Below are 24,701 nucleotides of genomic sequence, written 5' to 3' on the forward strand. Positions count from 1 at the left end.
ACAGTAGTCCTGTAGTAAAATTACAGTAAGTTGTCATTTTACAGTAGTTCATGAAACTGCATACTTTGCTAGCTTTTAAAAGTTTAAATGTGAACTTGAAACTTAATTTAATAAACTCTCAAAAAATGTTTTATCTAATTAAAACAAATATATATATATATATATATTGAAAAATTGCTTTATTTTATTGTCAATTTAAGTCTGACAAACTGAAGAGAAACAAAATAGTGTTTTGCAACAGCAACATTTGCTTGTTACATAGAAGTCAAAGTATTGCAACCAAAGTGAAAAAACTCTGATCTAAAAACAACAGAGTTTTAAGATCTGATACATTTACCCTCATGGTACCATTACATTGAATACAATGAATTAAATAATCTTTACTAAAACAAAAGTTCCCAAACATCAAAGTTTCCAAGCAAACTGCATGTCAGTCATAAAAACAATGTTTTACCAGCTTTTCATGTAAAACTTGCAGTCAAAATTCTAAATGTCTGTCGTTTTATTCCTTTGAAGGAAGGAAGGTATCCAGCAGTGTCAAATGTTAAAGTTACATATTTTTCAAAACTTTATTGGAACCCCAACAGTACATCTTAAACATTTGGGCAAGTTTAAGACTTAGTGAACAGCCAAACAAAACCAACATGGATGAGTTCTGAGTTGGTCTCAGTCCTGAACTTCTCCAGAAATCAAAGGGTTGCTAGAAGACAAAGAAAGAAAAACAGTAAAAAGCTGTATTTTCAAAACCCAGCCACTTTACCGTATTTTCATGATGTAGTTTTTACAGCCATTTGTTACTGTTGTCAGTACCATAAATTATACATGAATCAAATAAACCTGGCTATATCAATGCTGCTGAAATGTGCTATACAAATAAAATTTGATTGATTGATATTAGCTGTGCGCTGCTTCACCTGCTGTTTGATCACTCCGGATGTCCCTTTTTGCCTGCAGTGAGCCTCGGTGTAGCCAAACTCCGCCAAATGTTCGTTTTTTAAACATCATATTAGATTCGTTGTGTTGATGTATTTTGACGTGATTCACCCCCCGAGGCATTTCTTCCGCGGAACACGCAAACTTCCCCATTCATTCTCAAAGCGTTACAGTTCCTTACCACATCACTTAGGATTTGTTGCTGTGCGTTTGCACAGTGTGAAGGAAAGAGGAATGAAGCTGAACATACAGGCTGCGAAATTAGATGCAGGTAATTGGTTTTGGTGATCGACAACAAGACAGTGATCGGCGATCACCAATCATATACTATTTCATGAAAATAGGCCGATCGATCAGCACACCTCTAATTAAAACCATCATTTACTTAACTACCTGGGTCCACTGTGTCCATCCTCACTATGTCAACACAACAACTCATGACACTTACCCCACTCCCATCACTAGAAGGATCAGAATGAGTCACCATCAGTCAAGATTTGGACCACAAGTGGATATTCAGCATGTCAGAAACAAACACTCAAAAACATATTCTATTGAGTTTATTACAACAGTCTTCAAAGTCTTAATGAATCTGTTTTGTGTTCAACTTTCTGTAAGTTCCATGACTCTCAACCTTTCTACACACCCCAGCACTCTGGCAGAGGGCAGATGGAGTTTCAAAAAACTTGAGTGCAGTTCAGATTTATTGGAGGCGTCTTTTAGGTCTCAGTTTGCCTATATGGCAAAGACAAACAGAAAGGATTTGCCGAGTCACTGGTGAACTGCAAATCAAAGTGTCCTAAGGCACACAAAACCTCACTCCTGCATGTTTGCTTAGACTGTTTAAAAAACGAGCAAGAGAAACACAGAGCAATCTGTCCCAGAATTGAGACTCTCCAATAAAACATGTTCTTGGAGTGGCTGCAGACATAATTGGAGGTCATGAGTACCACAGCTGACAGATCTTGAAGCCACTCTAAGAGGTTTAGTGACCGTAATAAAGTGCAGCCAATGGAAAATTTGCCGTGTGCCGTTACATTGTGAAAGCCCGTGCTCAGTGACTTTTCTTTTCTGCTCTGATATGGTAAAAGATGGCATGGAAATCCCACCATTGTGACTGTCTGTCTGAACCTTGGGCGTCAAAGTAACAACAAAATTTTGAGCTTTTGAAAATCATTTTGGTCCTTCTCTCTAATGGGGAACAGACATGTAGTTTAGGTAATCTATGTTCAGAGTTTTAGTCATTTTTGGTTTGGTTTAATCTCACATGTTGGCCTGCGTTAGAAAGTCTGGAGCAATATGCATGTTTTTCTCCTGGCAAGTTCAAGTACAGAGAAAAATACTGTTGACAGCAAAACATTCAGACTGACAATGAGGCTTGGAAAAGACAAGTTTCCTGTTTTTTCTCCAACCATGTAAACCAGGGGTCCTAAACTTTTTCCTGTGAGGGCCACATAACTTTTCCCTTCTCTGCTGGGAGCCAGAGTCAGTTTGTAACAGAAAAGTGTGACGATTGAAGGAGTGCCTAGATGTAAAAATGTATTGTTTTCCAGAAAGCACAACCAAATAACATTCTCTAGGTTCTTCACAGAAAAAATCCAGGAAATAAATAATAACACTATTTATGAAATAAATACTGTATCTTCTGGACTATAAACCACAGATATCTCTGCCGCTCCAGGTTTTCCACAGCGATGCAGCAGCAGCAGAGGGGGGCGGACACCCAAAATTTTAGTCATAACTGATCAATTGAATATCACATTTATTACGGTAGAAAAAGAAAAAGTTGCCAAGTTTAGATTTAACTGAACTGATTACGGTCGTTTCCGAACAGTAACTAACAGTAAAAGTGCTGATCCTTCGTGTTGCTACTAGCATGTGCTAAATGAAAATAGGCGCCTTCTTCTTCTTCTTCTTCTTTAGATTTCAACAGCAGCTTGCATCCATTATTGTTGCACTACTGCCATCTACTGGATCCTAATATCTATACCTCAAATTCTCATAATGATCCCAGTATTATTTAAAAAAACAAAAAATCTTCTTTTTCCCCTCAATGTTATTTAACTGATCAACAACATTCTCAAATTTCAATTCCCTATTAAAACCTAATTCCGTTTTAATGGGTGCTTTCTTCTTTTATTTCCAATTTCGACTTCCAATGATTCACATCCTGCTAAAGACCACAAACCACAAACAACCAAGATAGCCAGAAAACATTATTTCAAACAGTAATTCTGAATTTTGTTTTGTTATTTTTTGTCTAACATTAATAAAGACAGACAAATATTCAGCAGCTCAGTAATTTTTAAGTCAGTTGATCTGACCAATTTCACGTGGATCTCCTGAACCTTTCTTTCATTGTATTTCATTTTTAAAGGGTGATGTTGGAACAACTAAAAAAATGTTTGAGTTTTTCTTAATTCATCATTTCTTCCCTGTGGAGATTTTATTTTTTTCTAGAATTTCTGAAGAAATGCACAATGATATTGCCTCTGCCATGCTTCATTGAGAAGATTATGTTTTTTGACTATGTAGCTGTGACTGATGGTCAAAACATTTGGTGTGAACTTTGCACTGAAAGTGTCATTATTTCCTGAATGAAACTTAATGACAAAAGTCCTAAGCATTCATGAAGAATCCTTTGTGTTCATAACAAGTATTGCATCAGTCTTATGCACATCCCTTTAAATACAATGCTACCAAAAGTATCCAGTTTGACCTTTCATAGACTAAAAATATATCACATTTTTGAGAAATTGTCTATATTGTCTATCTTTGTAAGTTCTCTTATTAATCTTCTGCATCTCTGTTTAATTATCTCTGGTGCTCTGCTTCTCCAAATTCTCCGGGTGTGGTACATTCTCCATATTTAATGAAGAGTAGAATAGGTTATATTGTTCTATTCCTGTAGTTTATATCCATTAATAATTGTCTTTGGATTTAAACACATGTTGTGGAATAGGCCCAATAACATTTCTCAATTATTTTTTGTCATGCCCCCCAAAGGAACCATAATTTTTTTTCATGCCCCCCTAGTGCCCTTCCCTCCCCAGATTTGAAATACTATTTCGAATCTGTTCATATTTAATAATTTATCTGTGCAATCTACTGGCTCCAGCATCAGATGAACTTATTAGAAAAACTGCCGTTTTATTGTCTCAATAATGTCTAAAATCAGTTTATAAATGAATCAGTAAATTTAATCAAGACTACTCAGTTTTAAAGAGAAAAAGTGCAAATCATTCACTGGGATGTGCATTTTCAGATTTAATACAATAAAACTTTTTACAACTGTAAGCATTGGTTACTCGTCAGCTTCTTCAGTTTAGTTTTTCACAAGGCATATAGTTTTTAACATTTATTGTAGAAAAATTAGCTGCAATCTTGCTTATATTTCAGCTTTTCAGATGAGAAGAGATGATTGCATAACAATAAAAAGACTTTTCACTTTCACCATTCTGCGCTAAATTGGTTAATGTAAGGTTATAGTTGGTATTGGTTTAACAAATGAGTAAATACTATAAGTTTTGGCAAATCATAAGGAAGTTTTCACTCCCAGGACTTTGAAACGATTGTTTAAACAATTTTTTATTTAATAGAAAGAACCAGGCTTGCTGAGAGGGTCACATTACATATCGGAGCTTTTTAATTTGACAACTTACTTCCGGCAATATTGCTGCCACCTAGTGGCCGGAGGCTTGTTTATCAGTTAAGTATGAATAAAAAATGATAAAGTCCTGCTTCCCGCGCTTTGCCTGTAAAGATTGCGGATCAATCACTACAGCATGCTGAAAGTTTGGAGCAACTCCAATTTAATTATTTTCTGATTAATTGCTTTAATACCTATTTGACTACTTGGAGCCGCTCATACGCCACTGTACTTCTCTCCCAATGGTTAGTAGATCCTCCAGAATAGAAGGAAAAAACCAAGACAGTCTACTCACAGCATAGTGATCTACTCCTCCCTAATGGAGGAGAACACAGTGGAATCTCCACCCTTCATTCATAAACAGTACACATATTCAAAAACTGTGACAGAGCTTGATGTTCCACAAAATGTGTTTTATGTCCTCATGCTTGAACCCATCTAACATGTTTTTGGACATCCAAACAAACACGGCAAGATAAAAAGCAATATGACCTAGGCCTGTCGAGATAATAAATCAACTAATCGCACGATAAATTAAAATGATCGACCTCATTTTCGGCTTTATTGTCTCTTCCTGCCTTTTTCTCTTTCTATTGATGACATTGAATGAAAAAAAGGCTCAACTCCGGTGCTCTCCACTTTATAGTTGGGCGGGCCGCTACAGGGTGCGTGCGTCTTTGTTTCTCCCACTGTTGCTACGGTCGGCGGCTACATGTCGGCTTGTGGGTTTGGTCGACTCGTCTGCGATCAGAAGTGGGAGTTTTGCTATCCGTGGCTGAGATCATGGTTGTTTTTTGCGTGCTACACCTGTCGTGCGTTTCTGCAGTGTTGGTCTGATGGCGTTGCCGGCTGCAGCTGGAGGTTGCTGTGGCGTGCGACTTCTGTCTGGTCCTCACCTGCTGACCCGCTTCCTCCCGGGTTAGGCTGCGTTTCCACCCCTGGGTAAGCTACCTGCCATTTAGCTTTTGATTTGTTTTATCTGGATCCACTGTTAATTGGTTTTCTGTTTCAGGCAACTGATTGTGTTTGGAGCTGCAGCGCTTTGGACGCTCTGCTGTCTTGTCTTGTCTTCCCGTTGTTTGTTTGGGCCGCTCTCCACTAAACCTGTTGCGGGTTGGGCAGGCTGTGTGGGCGGGGCGTTACTCATCTGGCCCCACAGAAGGGCATTTGGAATTTAATGACGACTTGTTCCATTGTTTGAAGTATTTTCTTTTACCGTTTTGTTAAAGTATTAATTTGTTTGCTTTGCTCATTTCTTTTGCGCTGCATGTTTTATTTATTTTTGGAATAATCAAACTTGTCTCCCCTTTTTTTCCTTATGTGTTCCTTTTGTTCCAGGGATCGAAAAGTAGGCCTGAAGCCTAGTTTTTTTTTAAAGAATTGTTTAATAAAGTATTGTGCACTATTAAATCTGTGTTCGGGTGCATCTTGTTGCTCTTAAAAAGATCTCCACCTGCTGGTCACACATGCAAAAGAAATTAGTAAAACAAAGAAAACATGCAATGCAATGCAAAAGAAATTAATCAAACAAACTATAAAAGAAAACATTTCAAACAATGTAACAAGTCGTTGTCATTGCTTCCAAATGCCCTTCTATGGGGCCAGAGGAGTAACGCCCCGCCCACACAGCCTGCCCAATCCGCAACAGGTTTAGTTGAGAGCAAACAAAGGCAAGACAAGACAGCAGAGCGTCCAAAGCACTGCAGCTCCAAACAATCAGTTGCCTGAAACAGAAAACCAATTAACAGTGGATCCAGATAAAACAAATCAAAAGCTAAATAGCAGGTAGCTTACCCAGGGGTGGAAACACAGCCTAACCCGGGAGGAAGCGGGTCAGCAGGTGAGGACCAGATGGAAGCCGCACGCCACAACAACCTCCAGCTGCAGCCGGCAACGCCATCAGACCAACACTGCAGAAACGCACGACAGGTGTAGCACGCAAAAACCAACCATGATCTCAGCCACGGATAGCAAAACTCCCACTTCTGATCGCAGACGAGTCGACCAAACCCACAAGCCGACATGTAGCCGCCGACCGTAGCAACAGTGGAATCTGGAACAAACGTTCCAGATTACAGATTACAGGGCGAATTCCAACTTTAAAGGTATTCGCCCCGCCCACCAATCAACGGTGCCTGGTGCACACAGTGGGGAAGGGTGGAACACCATACTTCCAGATTCTCAGCAGTTAAAACTGTTTAGTCTGTTGTTAACATGTGGTAACCTGTTTTTCAGAGCCGCCTTTAAACGCAACATGAACGTTACGACGCTCGCGCTGCGTTTCCACCTGTGTGGCAGTGAAGGAGACCTGCTGCTGCTGGGCAGAGCTGCTCAGGTGTTGGAATCATGGCAGCAAACCAGCAAAACGCAAAGAACTTTTCACAGTTTTTCCCCCCAAACTAACCGACTGAGTAAAGCTGTTGGATGCAAGTAAAGTTAGCTAAAAGATGACTAGCTAATATCAATACAGCACCTTAAGCTTGTTAACAAGTAGCTTGTAGGGTACTGGTGTTGTTGTCTATATTTAGCTACGATTCATTTTGCCCCCCAAAAAGTTATTTTCGGTTGTTTTGTTTATTTAGCTTACCAGTTCCAGTGTTTAGTGTTCTTTTGAAAACAAAGTGTATCTATTTTTGGCCGGATATTGCATTATTATATCATTACCATTACATAAGTTTAAAATGGTCTTCAAACATTTATTGCAATCATTTTTTAGATGACAGGCCAATGACGGCACACTTAGATTTTCTTAGAAAAAACTGTTATTTGAACTATTTTTTGTGTAGTGGTTTTCAGGACGTGTAACAAGAAACTCAACCCAAAACTTCCCTGTTTTCTGCAGAATTTCTTTTTGGAGGTGACTCAATAAACAACTATTGCAGACTTCAGTATCTAACAGCACAAATAACAAACCATGCTCAGACATGTCTGTCAGTCAGTTCTTTCAGTAATACAGCATTAAATGACAATTTCTTGAATAAATATCGTTTATATAAACAGTGGGCTCAAAGAAAAACTCCCACATCCAGGCAGATTTTCTTTGCCCCTCTCACAGCAAAGCCCATATATTTCCCAAAATAATTGCATTTGCCTCTAGAGTTCAACAATCTTTGAAAACAGACAGAAAACAGCCGTAAATACAGAAATTGTGGAAATATTCTCTACATATGCTAAGGTGATCAAGTCACCTTGCAACTCAGTTGTATTCAAACACTTAAGAAATACAGCAGGTTCTAAAAGGACACCTTGTCCCAACAGATATTTATTAGAAAATAGTCAGCCCTGTAAAAGGAAAACAATTCCTCACTGAAAGTCATTCCAGGACAAAGCCTTGATGCATATTTGTTAGTGAAGCTGTCATGTACCTGTGTTATATCACTGCATGGACTATAAACAGGAATCAGAGCCACAGAGCCAAGTGAAGTTGTCCTTGAACAGTCACCTGCAGAGGGGTGGGGTGGGGAGGTGGGGGCAGGGGGGCTAAGGGGGCTTGAGCACCTGTCCCTTTTGCTCCTTGCCCACAAGTGCCCCTTTGGTCAAATTTGTTTTGTTCTGACACATAATAACATGTACTAAAATTATTTGGGTTTTTTGTACAACATAATAAGCCCTCTGGTCACCTTGTTACCTTTGACCTTTTGCCCGTGACGCATGACACAGTTGCCTCTCGCAGTGAGATGAGGCGGTTAACTGGAGCTCAACGTAACAAACGTTCCAGATTACAGAACAGATTTTGGTGAGTTAAAAAAAAAATGTTTTTGGTGAATAAAGTGGAGTAGACTTGCTGCTTGTCAGATGACGGAAAACGTTGAAGTATCGTTTCTGCTTCAGCTCAGAGTCGCGGTTTAAGCAGAGAGGTAATGAAATACAACAGACACTGACAGGCCTCTGCGTCTGCCTTTCTCTGAAGAACTACTGAGGGGAGGAGACAACCAGGTGAGGAGAAACTGTTCGTATCTATCGATTCAGTATTTTTATCAGACAGACATTAGGCTGTTGTTGTGCCATTAGCTAGCTGCTAGCTAACGACTTTGCTAGCAAAGCTAGATAACTAAAAAGCTTCTTCCCTGTATCGTCAATGATATCAGTCATTCTTCAGTATCGCTTATGCAATAGGGGCACATCGCCCGTCCAAAACCGATCATCTCCATAATGGATACATGTCCGATCTTCTCATTTTCTTTGCTGAATGATGTACATTGCATTCATTCCAGCGTTAGACCAACACTTAAATAAAAGTCCAACAAAGATATTCATATAGAATTAAAAATAACTCACCCTGAATTACCGTGATAGATATAATGTATGTAATAAAAGTGTCATTAATGAAGGGGAAAAAACTCAACCCAGACTTTAAGTAAGTTTATGGTCTGGTTCACAGAGTATGAAGTAAATTTCCCCCCCCAATTATTCAATGAACAATAAAATTTACCTCAGTTAAGTAAAATAACATTGTAATCAAAACGTTTGGAATTGTAATGATTTGTTGTTTTTTTTTTAACAAAAAGTTTTGTTTAAAAAACCTTTTAAAATTAAATAACTAATTTTTGTCTTGTGAACTTAAAAAGTTATTTGCCAAACAAACTTTTATTTGCGCACATCAGAAATATTTTGTTGTGATTTTAGTCTCTGCCCACGACGTCATGTGAGAATCACAAGCAAAACAAAAACTTAGAATAGCAAGAAAACATTTCTGACACGCGCAAATAAGTTTGTTTTGCAGAGAAAAAAAATTCACTTCATGAGACAAAAATGTGGGATTTTAATTTTTTTTAAAAAGTTTTTTTAAGCAAAACTCAGTAGGCCTTTCTTATGGTGACATGCATTAACAATTCAATTTTTGCTTTTGTTGTTATTTTTTGCAGTTAAAGTTTGCTGCAGCTCTGCTTTCCTGAATGGACCGTCTTCATCTCCACTGCAGCAAACAGGCAGCTCTGTTATAGATTACAGTCACTGAAAGGTTGCATTGTGCCCTTGTTTACATTTTTAATAGTGTAATTATGTAAAGACAAAATATGTCTGGTGGTCCAGCTCTGATTTACATATCTTGCTAAATTGTGGGTTTGAATATTGCAAAACTTTCCTATAACAAAATAGACCTGCAGAAAGAAATTACTAATAAAATCTCTTACATATGCATAGTATTATGCTCTATATAGAGATTTTCCTTAGCTTTGATTGTATATGTCACAATTTTGTAATTTATCATTGTTTATTAAACTGAAAGCTGAGAGGCTTTGTTAATATTCTGTCCTAGAAGGCGGTTTGATGTGCCCTTTTTTGAGCACCTGCCCCTTCAGTGGTCTCTGCACGGCCCTGGTCACCTGGAACCTGAGACTCAGTCTTGACTATTCATAGAGTTAGGTACATTTACTCAATTACATTTCCTCTAAATTTTTTTAAAATAACTTTTATGAGTGTTATTATTAAGCTGTACTTTTTGCTTTATGAAGTATTGGTATTCTTACTTGAGTAAACTTTCTGGATTCTCTACCCGCAGAATGAATAACAAACATGTTCAACCAAAAATTCACCAGGCAAAGAAACACACCTGCAGTTTTTGTTAAAGTTTCAGAAGTTTTATATTGAAAGAAACTGGTTTGAAAAAAAAAACATTTTGTCCGATTCTGTAATTTTTTGTTACTTATAAGAATTATTGTACTTTTGGTCCTTAAAATACCAAATTTTCCACTTAGCTTTATAATTTCATACATCTGATTATGTAACTTTAAAATATTATATAATTGATAATTTCATCAGTTACTCAGAACATGAGTACTTGACTTTTTACCAAATGCTCTTTTACTCTTACTTGAGTCATTTCTTGAACGGCTACTTTTTACTTTTACTTCAGCAAAAATATGCTGAAGTAGTGCTATTCTAATTTGAGTAAAAAAATTGTACTACACCTAAAAGTTCATTTACCATTTACTCTACCCACCTCTGACTATTCAGCTCACATCTGAACATTTCATTTCCTCTCCCTGGAGGAGCGGGGGAGGGGACCTGCAGCAAACAGCTGCTCAACATATTTCCTGAACTACAGCTTTATCTGCCCCAAAAGAAGCTTTACTAGAGTTCTGCCCACAGAAGCACACGAGAACACCCTGGAGACTATGGGGAAGTCATCTTCATCAGGTCCACCACCTCCAATGCTTTCCTGAACCAGACATTCTTTACTCTAATGCTCTAACACTAAAACTTAACCCTACCCCATAATCCTAGCCTTTATATCCAACCATATCCTGTACCCCGTAACGTTTCCCCTAACCCTAATGCTAACCCAAACTACAGTGATAAGTGGTTAGTTGTATATCAATAGCAGACAGCCAGTCATGAACCAGAAAAGAAGTTGGACAAGTTTACTGTTGCATATGTGCCAGCTGGAGAGAATGTCTTGAAGAATCAGAAGGCGTTTCAGCCTGTGGTGCTGAGAGACTACAACTGCTTATTATTGAATTACTGGGTAAAATTATAAGGAAGGAAGGTGGATACCATTTAACATTCACTTTCAGAGTGACCACACCTTTATACATCAGTTCACATCTCATTGTTGCAAGTAAATTAAAACAGAAAATCTACCAACTAGGCTGAGCCGCCATCCTCTCCATGTAGTCCTTGGCCAGGTCGAGGGCCCCGGCCCTGTGCGGGTACAGCAGGCAGAACATGGATAGGACGCCTAAATTGTTGCCATAGACCTCATTCCAGCGGGCAGTGAACTCCGTGGGGCTCCAAGGGGGCAGGTACTCCTCTGGGTGCTCCAGCATGGTCTCCCCGGCCTCCCGGATCCTCCTGGCCATCTGTCGATGAGTTCCTGCCGCTGCATACTGTAGCTCCTCCACATCCCCACGGCTGAAGTACAACATGGGATGACTGTCATAGTTGCCTCCCATGAAAGGAATTCCCCCGGCAGGGTCCACTTCAGCTGCGGGAACTGGAGCAAGCAGGGGCCACAGCAGACTTATGAAGAAGACTGTGGGGGCCCCACGGGTGTGGGTTCTCATCGTCTCATCAGAGAGGGGACTGCTGCATTGCCGAAGGAGTTCAGCTGAGAGGGAGAAAAGAGGATTAGAGAAGGCCAGCCAGAGTTTTCGTACAAAAGCCCTGCATTCCTTGAATAATGAGATCCAGCTGTAGGCCTGATGATGCAGGCTTTCCATACTCATATCTGCCATCACAGAGTTGTGTCATAAATGCCTGTAGATACATTATTCTGGTTAAGACAAACAAGCCTTAAACCAAACCCTACAGCTTCACAATGGCCCAATAGTTCAGCTCGGAACTGGCCAGTAAATTCCATGACTTATTTCAAGTTTTGGCTCAGTGGAAAAGTTCAGATGGGATCCAAATGACTTTAAGACCGGAGTCAGGAATCCCAGTACACATAAAATTTTAACCCAGGATGACATGTAAAGCTGGTATTCCTCCTCAAGCTAATTTGACATTTGACCCCTGAAGAGGTTACATTCCTTTGTGGTGAACATGAGGCTGAAGAGTGCGGACTAATTTATCACACTGAAGTATGACTGGGAGGGTAATCACCTTGAGTTAAAAATGACTGGACAGATCTCAAATTAGGTCACTAAAAACAGCTACTTTTATCCTTGTAGATGGTGAGAGATTTAGTTATAGGCTTATTAAAAACAGTTCATTTCTGTCAATTCCATATCTTTTAAATGGTTCAAGATTTGCCCTTAAAAACCAACATATGAATGAATGTTAGACTTGCATTCATAACATAGTTCACTTGCAGCCACTACAAACAAAAAAATAAAAAATCTTTATTCACATTGCTGTGAACTGAAATCTTTGTAAGTTGCTAAAGTTTGAGCTAAAAAACAATTAGATCTTAAATGTGCTTCAATAATGATAATGCAGTCTCAAATATGCATCTTGAGCTTTGCTACTCTGTTAAAAATGAATGTGTAAAGTGTATGTTCACAGAATTTGTGGGGGTGAATGAAAGACTATAATATTGCAGAAGGTTCCAACTTAGTCAGTCCCCCATTTTACACCGAAACATTGTCATTTCATTCCTACTTTTATTTCATACCTGCTTCAATTCTATGTATTCAAATAAGAGGCTACAAGTTTTTCTTCTAGCAAACCATGAGCATAACTTTACAAATTAATTGATTTTTTTAGTCAAAGTAGTAGCAGAAAGGCATCAACTGATGATGGCAAAACAACAAAAAGTGTGAGTACAAAAAGTCACAAGAGCCTAATGAAACATTAAGTGTAATGTAGAGCTATGACACTGTGCTGATTCTGACAGTGAATAAAGGAAAAATAAAAACCTAGCACCGCTTCACTGCCTTTAGGCATCATTAAAAACAGAACACAAAAAGGTGAAATTCACTGATTTTTCCACTCACTACATCAAAATTAACCAGAACCAAATATGGAGAAGCAGCATTCAGCCTCTATGCACCACAAATCTGGACAAACTTCCAGGAAAATGCAAAATAGCCCAAACACAGAGTTGCCTTAAATCAAGGCTTAAAACATTCCTATTTAGATTTGCCTTTGATTAATAGTATGTTGAACACTGATCAACATATTTGATGTGTATTTGCTTGATGACTTTGATGATGGCATTTGACAAAATGTAATATTTATTGTTTGTTTCATAATAAATGACTATGTTGTTTTTATGATTATCTTTAGAAAAGATCTGTTTGTTGAAATTGATTTTAAAACAGACCTTTCCACTGTGACTATAGCACATAACACATATAAGGAGACTTTAGACCAGGGGTCCTAAACTTTTTCCTGTGAGGGCCACATAACTTTTCCCTTCTCTGCTGGGGGCCAGAGTCAGTTTGTAACAGAAAAAGTGTGACGATTGAAGGAGTGCCTAGATGTAAAAATGTATTGTTTTCCAGAAAGCACAACCAAATAACATTCTCTGGGTTCTTCACAGAAAAAGATCCAGGAAGGATTATAGTCCATATTTTCCAAACTATGAGCCACAGCAGGCTATAAACCACAACCCCAAAGTTACAAAAAACAAAAAAAACAGTAAACATACACATATAAGCCGCAGATATCTCTGCCGCTCCAGGTTTTCCACAGCGATGCAGCAGCAGCAGAGGGGGGCGGACAGCCAACATTTTAGTCATAACAGGTCAATTGAATATCACATTTATTACGGTTGAAAAAGAAAAAGTTGCCAAGTTTAGATTTAACTGAACTGATTACAGTAGTTTCCAAACAGTAACTAACAGTAAAAGTGCTGATCCTTCGTGTTGCTACTAGCATGTGCTAAATGAAAATAGGCGCCTTCTTCTTCTTCTTCTTCTTTAGATTCAACAGCAGCTTGCATCCATTATTGTTGCACTACTGCCATCTACTGGATCCTAATATCTATACCTCAAATTCTCATAATCATCCCAGTATTATTTAAAAAAACAAAAAATCTTCTTTTTCCCCTCAATGCTATTTAACTGATCAACATTCTCAAATTTCAATTCCCTATTAAATCTAATTCCGTTTTAAGGGGCGGTTTCTACTTTTATTTCCAATTTTCACTTCCAATGATTCACTCTGTAATGGTCTCACTATGGCGTCTTGTACCAAAACTAAGCATCAGCCAAACTCATTTCACACGAGTCAGGATTAATTAGTTCTTCCTTTATTTCCATGTAGAATGGAGTGAAACTGTCAAAACACAAACAACTCAGGATGAGCTCAGAGCAGCTTACAGAAGTGTTTTACATTCAGATGCATACATTAGAAGTACAACGGCTACAGCAGCTACCTCTGAATGCTATGAGCGGCAATGCTATGTAACGACCTAAGAAATTGAAGTATAAGCTGCTACTTACAGGCATTACTTGAAGAACTCGACCGGAATGCAGCGTTCATAACAAACACATGTTCATCTGCTCTACCGCTACCAACCGCACTGATTACGTAACATAAAAGTCGAGCAGTTCCCTAAAAGTCCAACAGATGGCAGCAATGCGCCATGCAAAACAAAACACCCACAGTTTACAGGACACACTTCCTGCTAAAGAGCCCCCTGGTGGTTGAAGAAAAATCTACATATAAGCGGCATATAGTCCGGAAAATACAATATATGAAAAAAATCTGAATGCTCTCTGGTATTGTTCAGGGGGCCGTAGTCTGGGGACCACTGTGTTAGTCCTTGTCGTGGCTCGTAGGCTCGACTCTCGGCCTGATGATCTTTGCCGCATGTCTTCCCCATTTTTCATCACTCACCTTCCTGTTAAACTACTCTAAAATAAAGGTCACATGAGCCAAAAACAAAACAAAAACAAACTTTTAAAATATCTTTATTTGTTTACTTCTTTATTTAAGGTGAGTGCGTCAAACTAAACAATTTGAGTAAGTCTGACTTAAAGCTGTCAAGATAAACCAACTTAATAAATTGGATGAACTTAATTGAATTACTTGTTACTTTGTTGCACAATTCTGTGCGTTTTGGTTCCGTTACCAAAATAACACAGCCGGAGTTTAAAATGAACTAATCAACCACAGCTGTGTTCAGGGAGGCTTATTAATGGTCGCAAAATAAATATCAAGACTGAAAACCTAATGTTGTAACGGACTGAATGTTATGTTTTTAACATAATCTCTGGTCGGCTTGTGGAGCGCAGGAGGTTGCCATGGCAACGGAAGTGCTTAAATGACAGACAGAGAGTAAAAATGTGCAGAGTGGTTTAGAGTTGATCACCTGTTCGGGTTGTTTTACCTTTTTTTACGTTTGTCTTGGTGCATCACAGCCGCTGTAGTTTGTGAACGTTCAATAAACGATAAACTTGGACTAATTACCTCGTTCTTTGTGAGTATAAGTCATTTACAACAAACATCAAACACAGTAAATATGTTTCATTAAGTATTTAACAAACGAATGGCTTCTACTGCGATAATTATGTGAAATTAAATTGTTTAATATTTTTAAAAAATAGTTAGGTGCTGTCTGGCTCAGAGTCTGAGAGGCTTTTCCTTTATTAAACACTTTATTTTGCCTATTATTTTGTGGAAATATTAATGTTGATGAGATTTTCTCCAAAATAATAACCTTTTTCAACCTTTATTGCTCCACTGTTGAAAATGAGGCTCTAACATTCACAAATGACAATGAAATAAAATCCAGTCCAACATCTGGTTTGAGGTGATTCCTCTGGAACCTGTTGGAGGAAAAACATTCCAACTTCAGAAGATGAGCTTTAACCTAACAGAGCTCTGTGGTTCCTCCTGTCAGTATGAGAGTCAGGGTGAGGAGGCGCCATGTTAGGAAGAGAAGTGGAAGCTGCAGGATCTTCAGAACAAACAGGTCATGATGCTGGGCTACTGATTATCTCTGTCTGGATACAGGATCAATAGAACCAGTTTAAAAGCTAAAATGAATGGTTATATGCCAGACATGGAAAACTGGGATGACTCCATGCCATGATGTTCAAGATTTAGGTCTCATAGCATCTCAAGGTGTCAACATTGCAGCCAGTGGGTTGAGGGAAATACAGCTTTATTTTGTATCAATTCAAGAGCTACCCAGCTTATACTGCTTCGCAAAAAAAATTAATCAGCAGAGAAACTCCAAAGCACACAAAGAAGCTATATATATATATATATATATATATATTCAAGAAATTCAACTAAGTTGGTTCAACTATTTTCTTTTGTCAGTATAGAACATCCAATTACTTTCTTTTAGTCAACAACAGACTTTGGTGCTTCCAAATGTACCTTTTTAAAATTTAATTTAGATTTTTGTGGCCTAGGTGACTTTTGTCCGTCTTCCTGTCAAGCTGCTGTTAACTAAAGAGATGCCAGAGACTACAGTTCATGTAGCCTTTGTCCGTGCTGCGCATGCGCTACAAAGCACGTACGGTTTCGTTTGCTTTTTAAATTAATTTCTTCAGTTTGGTACAGAAAATCTTTCGCTTCTGGAAACATTTTATCTTCAGTTTGTTTTTTAAAAACGTTTTTAAAAAATTCAGTGTAATTCTTCGCGATTTTACATTTTTGTTAATTATTTTTTTAGCCCACGTGACAACTGTAATAAAGACATGTTCTATTTTTTATTATTATTATTATTATTATTATTATTATTATTATTATTATTATTATTATTACTATTATTATTATCTGCAACTCTGTTAGATGTACATATTTGAATCCGCTTTACTAAACAAGGAAACTATATATAAATATATATATAAAGTTGAGTGTGTCATAATGAGAGTTAATCGGGTTTCCGCGTTGCTCACTAGTGGGATTCCTGTGAACTTTTGTCACAGTGAAGGCAGCTCTGTTTATTAACTAAATCACTAAAACCGATGAATACTCGACTGTCCATCATCGTAGTTTTGCCTCGGTCCTCCGGTTCCACCGTGGACCCGACCGGCACTAAGCAGAACTACTTGTTCCATGAGAAGCCGAACCTTCCGCCGCTGTCTCGCCACCTTTCCTTTCTCCAACTTTCACCTTCCTACTCCCTCCTTTCTGAGACTCTTTTTAACATCTCACACCTCCACACATGACTCTCCGTGACTTTTCAGTTTCAAACTAACCACTCACGCAAAAACAACCCGGTATTAGGCAGAGATTCGTGGTTTTGGTAAACCGCATCCACACAGGCAGCCCTGCGCCCGTCGACCATGAAGAGCCTTCAGCAGTAAAGGAGGAGAACTTGGTCACTTTACCTGTCAGAAGAAAACCCAAAGCCAGACCTGGAAGCCATGTTCCAGATGCGACATCAACTGGATCACCGATAGGTTGGATCGGGGCTGATTTAATGTTTGGAAACGAACCGAAGTTATGGAGTAAAGGAAAGTCTGATCTGAGAGAGGGAGGGGAGGGGAGGGAGGGGAGGGGAGGGAGGGGAGGGAGGGGAGGGGAGGGGAGGGAGGGGAGGGGAGGGAGGGAGGGGAGGGGGAGAGGGGAGGGGAGGGAGCTCCGTGCTGGGGAACGAGGAGGGGCAGCAGGGGAGAGAGGCTTCATGAAGACCTGATGGAGGAGAGCGGGACCCTCCTCCCATGTGCCATTCCACAGAGACAGCTGCTCAAATGGATTTAATCAAAAACATCAAAAATCTTGTTCAATAACAATAATTAACTTGATGACTTCATAAAAGTTCCCTTGAATCTGTGTTTATTATCCAAGTTATAAATATACATCTGTGTTACTGGCTCTGAGAAATATTATTGTTGGTTTGTTTCTTGCTTTTCCGCTACAACTTAAAGCTGCATCATTTCAGAAATATGTTGTGTCAGTAGGTCTTGGCAGTAAGACAGATCATTTGTGAGAAAAATTGAGCTTCTCACCCTGATCCCTATAGTCCTACTGCAAAAATACACCAGAAATAAACGGAGCGAGGAGGAAGGTCTTATTGAAGCCACTCATGCTACGAGCGTTCCTCAATGGAAGTACATGTCTAGAACATTATTGGTGTCTCTGTAACTAGGCCTGTCACAACATTTGACAAATGTGTCAGAACCACATGGACTGAGCTGGTTTTGTCAGATCGATAAGATTTTTATTGATAAAATAACTCCTCGTATTTTAAGATGTTCTTCTGGGAAAAAGCATCTTCATTCTGCTAATATGATTGCATTCCCATAATTGAAAATGCTCATAGCTTGGTCACAATACTCCATTATACAGCCCACAGAGGTGATGATTGAAATAGAGCCACTTTGACTGTGTTCACACTGCAGCCTGAAGTGACCCAATTCAAAAATTTTTTTGACATAATGCAACCTGTATCTGATTTTTTTCATGACGGTCTGAACAACACAGGTCGAATTCTTTTCAAATGCAACCCAGGCCACTTGGGTATCGATACGTATCTGAATCAAATATTACCTAACGTCCAGGTCACATTCATCCGACCTTGAACGTTATTGATACTCGACAAATGTCACTATTCTGTGTCCTGATACACGCAAGTGGAAAGTAAAACAACAACCCTGACGAACTATATTGAGGATTAAGTTGCTCCGGTCAGACAACAACTTCGCATGTGTAAGCTAAGCTCCACCGTTAGCATCCATGTTTACTTCCGCAAACACTGAGCTCTTCTCTTATGGCGGTTGGCAGAGCACTGATTTCATTGATGTTGTTGCACCCTCTACTGCGTATGCGGGACACTTTCAGGTCGTTTGCCTGTTCACACTGGAAAACACATACAGGTTGGATATATTTGGAAGTGTGAACAGCCACAACAAAAAAATACGACTTGACACAAAAATCGAAATTGGGTCTTCAGACATCCAATGTGGACGCAAAAGTATTTTCTTTTTTTAATCTTTTTTTTTTAGAACAGAAATTGAAGGTGGGGGTGATTATAATTACTCACCATCATGTCATGATTCGACTGAAAAAAATGTTCAGTCGAATCATCCAGCATTAGTAGCAGACCCCCCACCCCCTAAAATCAAGGATTTTGGCTTTACTGATGAACTGGTTTATTTGGGAGTAAAGCCTGAGTTTCACCATAAGAGCTGTTGCACAAACACATACACAAAAAGACAGTATAAGATGCAAAACACGCTCTTACAACTGTAACGTTTTAAAACCGAAAACAACATCCACTGTTAGCATCAACTGATTCAAAAACTATACCATATTTAATTACAATAAAGCAAAAATCACAATTCCTAGTTACAAAATAAACGTACTTTGTGCCGCTATCAAGGGTCCGCTAACAAGATACATTTTATAACTGTCGCCACTTATCTGAGAAGGACCTGCTGCAGCAAACAGGAAGGGGCGGGACGGACCACTGTCAGTCTCTTACCTTATTTGGAAATGGGACCATTGGAATCCGGAAGTGAAGGAGACGCTTTTCCTATACTTCCGTTTTTATTTTCTTTTGAAATCTGTGATATATTTTCACCTTTAGGAAGGAGTTTCACTCTCAGAATGTATTTGAACTTCTTTCTTTTATTTACTTCAGCGCAGCTCACAGATATTAACAAATTCTGTAGCTAAATCTGCTCCTTAGTTGCATCTTTTCAGACCTGCTACTGCCTCTAGTGGAGTGGGGGTGGCTTTGCCTATACTTAATTGCAAGTCATTTTATAAATCAAATCAATTTTTATTTTATTTGTATAGCACATTTCAGCAGCAAGGCATTTCAAAGTGTTTTACATCATTAAACACAAAAACAGAGTCATGCAACATTGAATAAACAATCAAAAACGTTAAATTTCCCGCCGAGTCGAAGTTCTTCCCTTCAAATCAGCAGGAAAAAAAAACTGCAGGGGACGGGAGGAGATTCCAACCCGCACCCCTTTTCGAACAATGAGGGGGACTCCCACCCTCAACCTTTTTCAATAGCGGGGGAGGGGACTCTAAACCCGCACCCCATTTCTCCCTAGCGCTTGAACTCTGGTTGGGATTCAAATCCCAATTGTTGTTTTTGTTCCATTAGCAACTCTAAACAGGTGGATTTTAAGTCTAGATTTAAATGCTCTCAGTGTTTCAGCTGTTTTACAGTTTTCTGGAAGTTTGTTCCAAATTTGTGGTGCGTAGAAGCTGAATGCTGCTTCTCCTCGTTTGGTTCTGGGGATGCAGAGCAGAACCAGAATATCTGAGGGGTCTAGACGGTTGAAACAGCAATAACAGATCTTTAATGTATTGTGGTGCTAAACCGTTCAGTGATTTATAAACTAACATCAGTATTTTAAAGTCTATTCTCTGAGCTACAGGAAGCCAGTGTAGTAACTTTAAAACTGGTGTTATGTCTCTATCTTCCTGGTTTTAGTGAGAACCCGAGCAGCAGCTTCTGGATCAGCTGCAGCTGTTTGATTGATTTATTAGTCAGACCTGTGAAGACGCTGTTGCAGTAATTAATGTGGCTAAAGATAAACGCCTGGATGAGTTTCTCTAGATCGTGCTGAGACATCAGTCCTCTAATCCTGGAGATGTTCTTCAGGTGATAGAAGGCCGACTTTGTGACTGTCTTGATGTGGCTCTGAAGGTTCAGGTCAGATATATTGTTAATGGTAATATCAACAATATATCTCCACTTATAAGGAATAAGTAAAGGGGAGATTGTTTAATGGTTATGTATGGCAGTGGTTTAAATATGTCGGTGGATGCCACCAAAATGTTAGATTTGTTCTTTGGGTTGTGGAAGTTGGTAAAATGTGTCCAAGTTTGCTGTACTTGGCTTCTGTTACTGTGCGCTGGGAATTTAACGGTCAGTATCTGCTCTGAATTCAGAAGGTAAGCAATACTGACCGCCAAATGATAGCCAAATGTTACTTTTAATATACAAGTAGTTAGTTTTGCATCGTTTTGTTGTTTTCTTCTTCTTTTTTAAATATATGTTGTATGTGTAAAAAAAAACAAAAAAAAACAAAACTGTGTTAACGAGACTTATGTTGACATGTAGTATTTGCTGGGAATTCTGAAGCTGAAGCCGCTGCGCTGTCAGGTGGTCTGAATAAATGGTCTGAACCACCGTGTGTGTCCAATTCCTGCCTCAAGTTTCTTTCCGACAAAAACCCTTAAAGAAAACACAACACTATTGTGCTATTTTAAGTAATTAGCAGGGGTGAAAGTAGTTTTAAATTTTTGGGGGTACTAGCTCTCGAATTGCTACAAAATAAAGCTGTATTTCCTTCAACCCACTGGCTGCAATGTTGACACCTTGAGATGCTATGAGACCTAAATCCTGAACATCATGGCATGGAGAGCATCCCAGTTTTCCATGTCTGGCATATAACCATTCATTTTAGCTTTTAAACTGGTTCTATTGATCCTGTATCCAGACAGAGATAATCAGTAGCCCAGCATCATGACCTGTTTGTTCTGAAGATCCTGCAGCTTCCACTTCTCTTCCTAACATGGCGCCTCCTCACCCTGACTCTCATACTGACAGGAGGAACCACAGAGCTCTGTTAGGTTAAAGCTCATCTTCTGAAGTTGGGATATTTTTCCTCCAACAGGTTCCAGAGGAATCACCTCAAACCAGATGTTGGACTGGATTTTATTTCAATGTCATTTGTGAATGTTAGAGCCTCATTTTCAACAGTGGAGCAATAAAGGTTGACAAGACAAATCATTTTCGAGAAAGTCTCATGAACATCAATATTTCCACTAAATAAGAAGCAAGAGGAAAAGCCTCTCAGACTCTGAGCTCAAAGCAAGTTTCCAGAGAGCAACAAAACTATTTTTTAAAATTAGACAATTAATATAATTCCACATAATTATCGTGGTAGAAGCCATTTGTTTGTTAAATACTTAATGAAACATATTTACCGTGTTTGATGTTTGTTGTAAATTACTTATACTCACAAAGAACGAGGTAATTAGTCCAAGTTTGCCGTTTATTGAATGTTCAGGAACTACGTTAAATAAACGTAGTTGATTGAACGTTTATTCAATAAACGTTGTGGCGATTTCCTGTGCAAAGCGCCACAGGAAAGGTAAACAAAGGTAAAACAACCCAAACAGGTGATCAACTCTAAACCACTCGCACATGTTTTACTCTCTCTCTCGTCATTTAAGCACACCCGTTGCCGTGGCAACCGCCTGCACTCCGCAAGCCGAGCGTTAGTCCGTTACAATATTAAGTTTTCAGGCTTGATATTTATTTTGAGATTATTAATAAGCGCTCCCCTGAACACAGCGGTGGTTGATTAGTTAATTTTAAACTCCTGCTCTGTTAGTTATTTTGGTTATGGAACCAGAAAGCACAGAATTGCGCAACACCTTGTTCTTTTTATTGGGTCATTAATTTGAGCACGTTTTGTTGATTTTGTTGTTGTTCTTTAATAAAGTTATGAAAGTTTTGATAAAAAGTCAGAAGAGGACGTGCTGGTCTCAGCGTCCAGCGCTAATGTCAATCTTGACATGGACCTTACCAAGCTAATGCCCATTTTACGTCACAGCGTAGCTACCACGTGCGTGACCGTCTCACAAACACAAGCTACAGTAGTAAACATGCTAATGTACATTGTGGACTAGCAGACCGGCAAAAAGTTTTTGCGTCAGACTCTAAAAAGAATGGTTCTCCACTGTCAGTGGGGTTTCTGTACAGGCGATGTCAGGTATCCTGATCGTATTTGTGGAACTAAAATTCACAGATTTCCAAAATCTGAAACGGAATGCCTGCTTGGATCAAAGCTTGTGAACGACCACATTAGCAGCTCAACCGTCATAGGATCAATAAGAACAAAGGAGTGTCTGCTGGTGTAAGTATTATTACTTTGCTTTCTTTGTGTTTAGTGAATGAAAAAAAGAAAGTCAATAATAAGCACATCCATTCTGAAAGCCTTTTAGCCAAGTATAGAATAATGGCAGTACCGATACAACTTCTACACCTTGAAGCCTGTCTGTTACAGCCTTACGTTATCTGAACAGATCAATATGCAATGTGTACCATATCTGACATACATTACAGATTTTATTTTACCTGAAAAGGCTTTTTACTAAACTGTAATTGTGTTAGCCATGCTAGCTTTTACTAAACTGTAATCGTTTTAGCCACGCTAGCTTTTACTAAACTGTAATCGTGTTAGCCACGCTAGCACTGATACCGTGTGTCAGGCCTAGGCACATTTGAACATTTGCCAACAGAAATCACTGCTTTCAAAAATAACCCTCAAAACCATGAATGTCCAACTTACCCAGCCTTGCAACAACAATAGGCATCAGTGATCTTGTCCACAGCTATATTTATGCTGAGAGTTTGAGGATCTGCTGTTTTCCTCATCGACCGGTAGCATTTGGCTGTTGGAGGCATCGCGTGGCTAAAACACCTTGATGTCGTCAAAAAAGATGACATGAACTTGTTGGTTCCCCTGTCCATTGTCGTGGCTGATATTTTTTGAAAACCCGGCAGAAATGCTAAACTAATCGACTCAGAAATACTCTGCAGAGAGTCAGCCGAAATGAAAGACGCCATGTTTACACATAGAAACTAAGCTCCGCCAGGTTTTGTTTGTGAGACATGCAGCCACGTGACACTTTCGAGGGCGTTTCTGGGTGGAGCTTGGTAAGGTTCATTGTCACCTAATGCCGAGATCGACTCAAAACCTTCCGTGATCGACATATTGCACTGCTGGTCTGGTAAAGCACAAAGAGTTCAGAAACAATATGAAATGGGGGGAAAAAAAGCTATTTATTAACTGATTAAGTTGTGCTTTAGATTGTTCTTGAAAAACTAATCAGTCACCACTGATTAGTGGCTCTCACGACTGCACAGTGAGTGTAGTCGTGAGTTTTGATTAAAAAAAAAAAAAGTTTTTACAGCAGACAGCCGCTCTCCTCTCTTGCAGGTACTGTATCCCCGCTAAATCTTTAAGGGGTACGCAGTACCCGACCTACCCGCCTACTTTCACCCCTGGTAATTAGTCTATGATAACGATGCGTTCGCTAACAACGAACTAACTCATGTTATTTCTATGTGCTTGGATCTCCTGGTAAATCATTTATTTAGCTTCTGTAAATCCAGATTCATGCTGGAGTTGTACGTTAATGTTGAGTCATTGTAGGACTCAGGTCCAATGTAGATAAACCATCCACACGATCTACAGATGTAGATGTAGATCTGTTCGTGTCTGGTCACGAATACACTTCGTGGCCAGACATGAACCATGTGGGAGAATCAGTTCACTGTGACTGTATGGGTAGATAGGTTATATTTAATTTATTTTGCTTTTTTTTTTTTTGCATGAAAGTATGGAGGACCAAAACTGACATAAGGAATAAAAGCATATATATTTAGCTTTGTCCTTGTCTTTACACATGAGTTTCCGTCAAGAAATGTATACATTTTCTTTTTTCATTTCCTCTAAACATGTGTTTTTGTCAAGTAAATATTTTATTTTGTCTTATCCTTATACAAGCCCTCGTTCTTTTGTCAAGGGTCAAATCGAATAAAAATAAGTGTACCTCATCTGTACAGACCAGTAGAAAAATTTCACACTGCCTTTGACGCAATAGGTCACATAACCTAGAAGTTATTGAAGAGAAATACTAAATTTAAACAAAAAAAAATAGGTAACAAAAATAAAAATTTTGTTAAAATTTAATAAAAATGCATGTGCCTCATGTATACAGTTTAGTACAACAATTACACGCTGATTTCTAGTCAATGTGGCACACAATATAGAAGATATTGAAGAAAACATAT

General features: G+C 38.9%; 1 protein-coding gene across 4 annotated transcripts in view; it reads right to left on the reverse strand.

Moving 5' to 3' along the window:
* dse (dermatan sulfate epimerase) overlaps nt 1–17,392 on the reverse strand; it is a 65,126-nt gene extending 47,734 nt beyond the window's left edge. For 2 of the 4 annotated variants that reach the window (XM_081602117.1, XM_081602115.1), the window contains exons 1-2: nt 14,410–14,642; nt 11,165–11,630 (exon numbers count right to left, since the gene is read on the reverse strand). In XM_081602117.1, the coding sequence (XP_081458243.1) occupies nt 11,165–11,630; nt 14,410–14,449 (506 nt within the window). In that variant the 5' untranslated portion in view covers nt 14,450–14,642. Of the gene's footprint in view, nt 1–11,164; nt 11,631–14,409; nt 14,643–17,256 lie in introns of those variants that run through there. The other 2 variants (XM_008398588.3, XM_008398589.3) reach the window with 2 other exon arrangements.
* Nucleotides 17,393–24,701: the final 7,309 nt, after the last annotated feature.

This window comes from Poecilia reticulata, chromosome 21 (genome assembly GCF_904066995.2).
Source record: "Poecilia reticulata chromosome 21, P_reticulata-male-v2, whole genome shotgun sequence".
In the NCBI taxonomy this organism is placed as follows: Eukaryota; Metazoa; Chordata; class Actinopteri; order Cyprinodontiformes; family Poeciliidae; genus Poecilia; species Poecilia reticulata.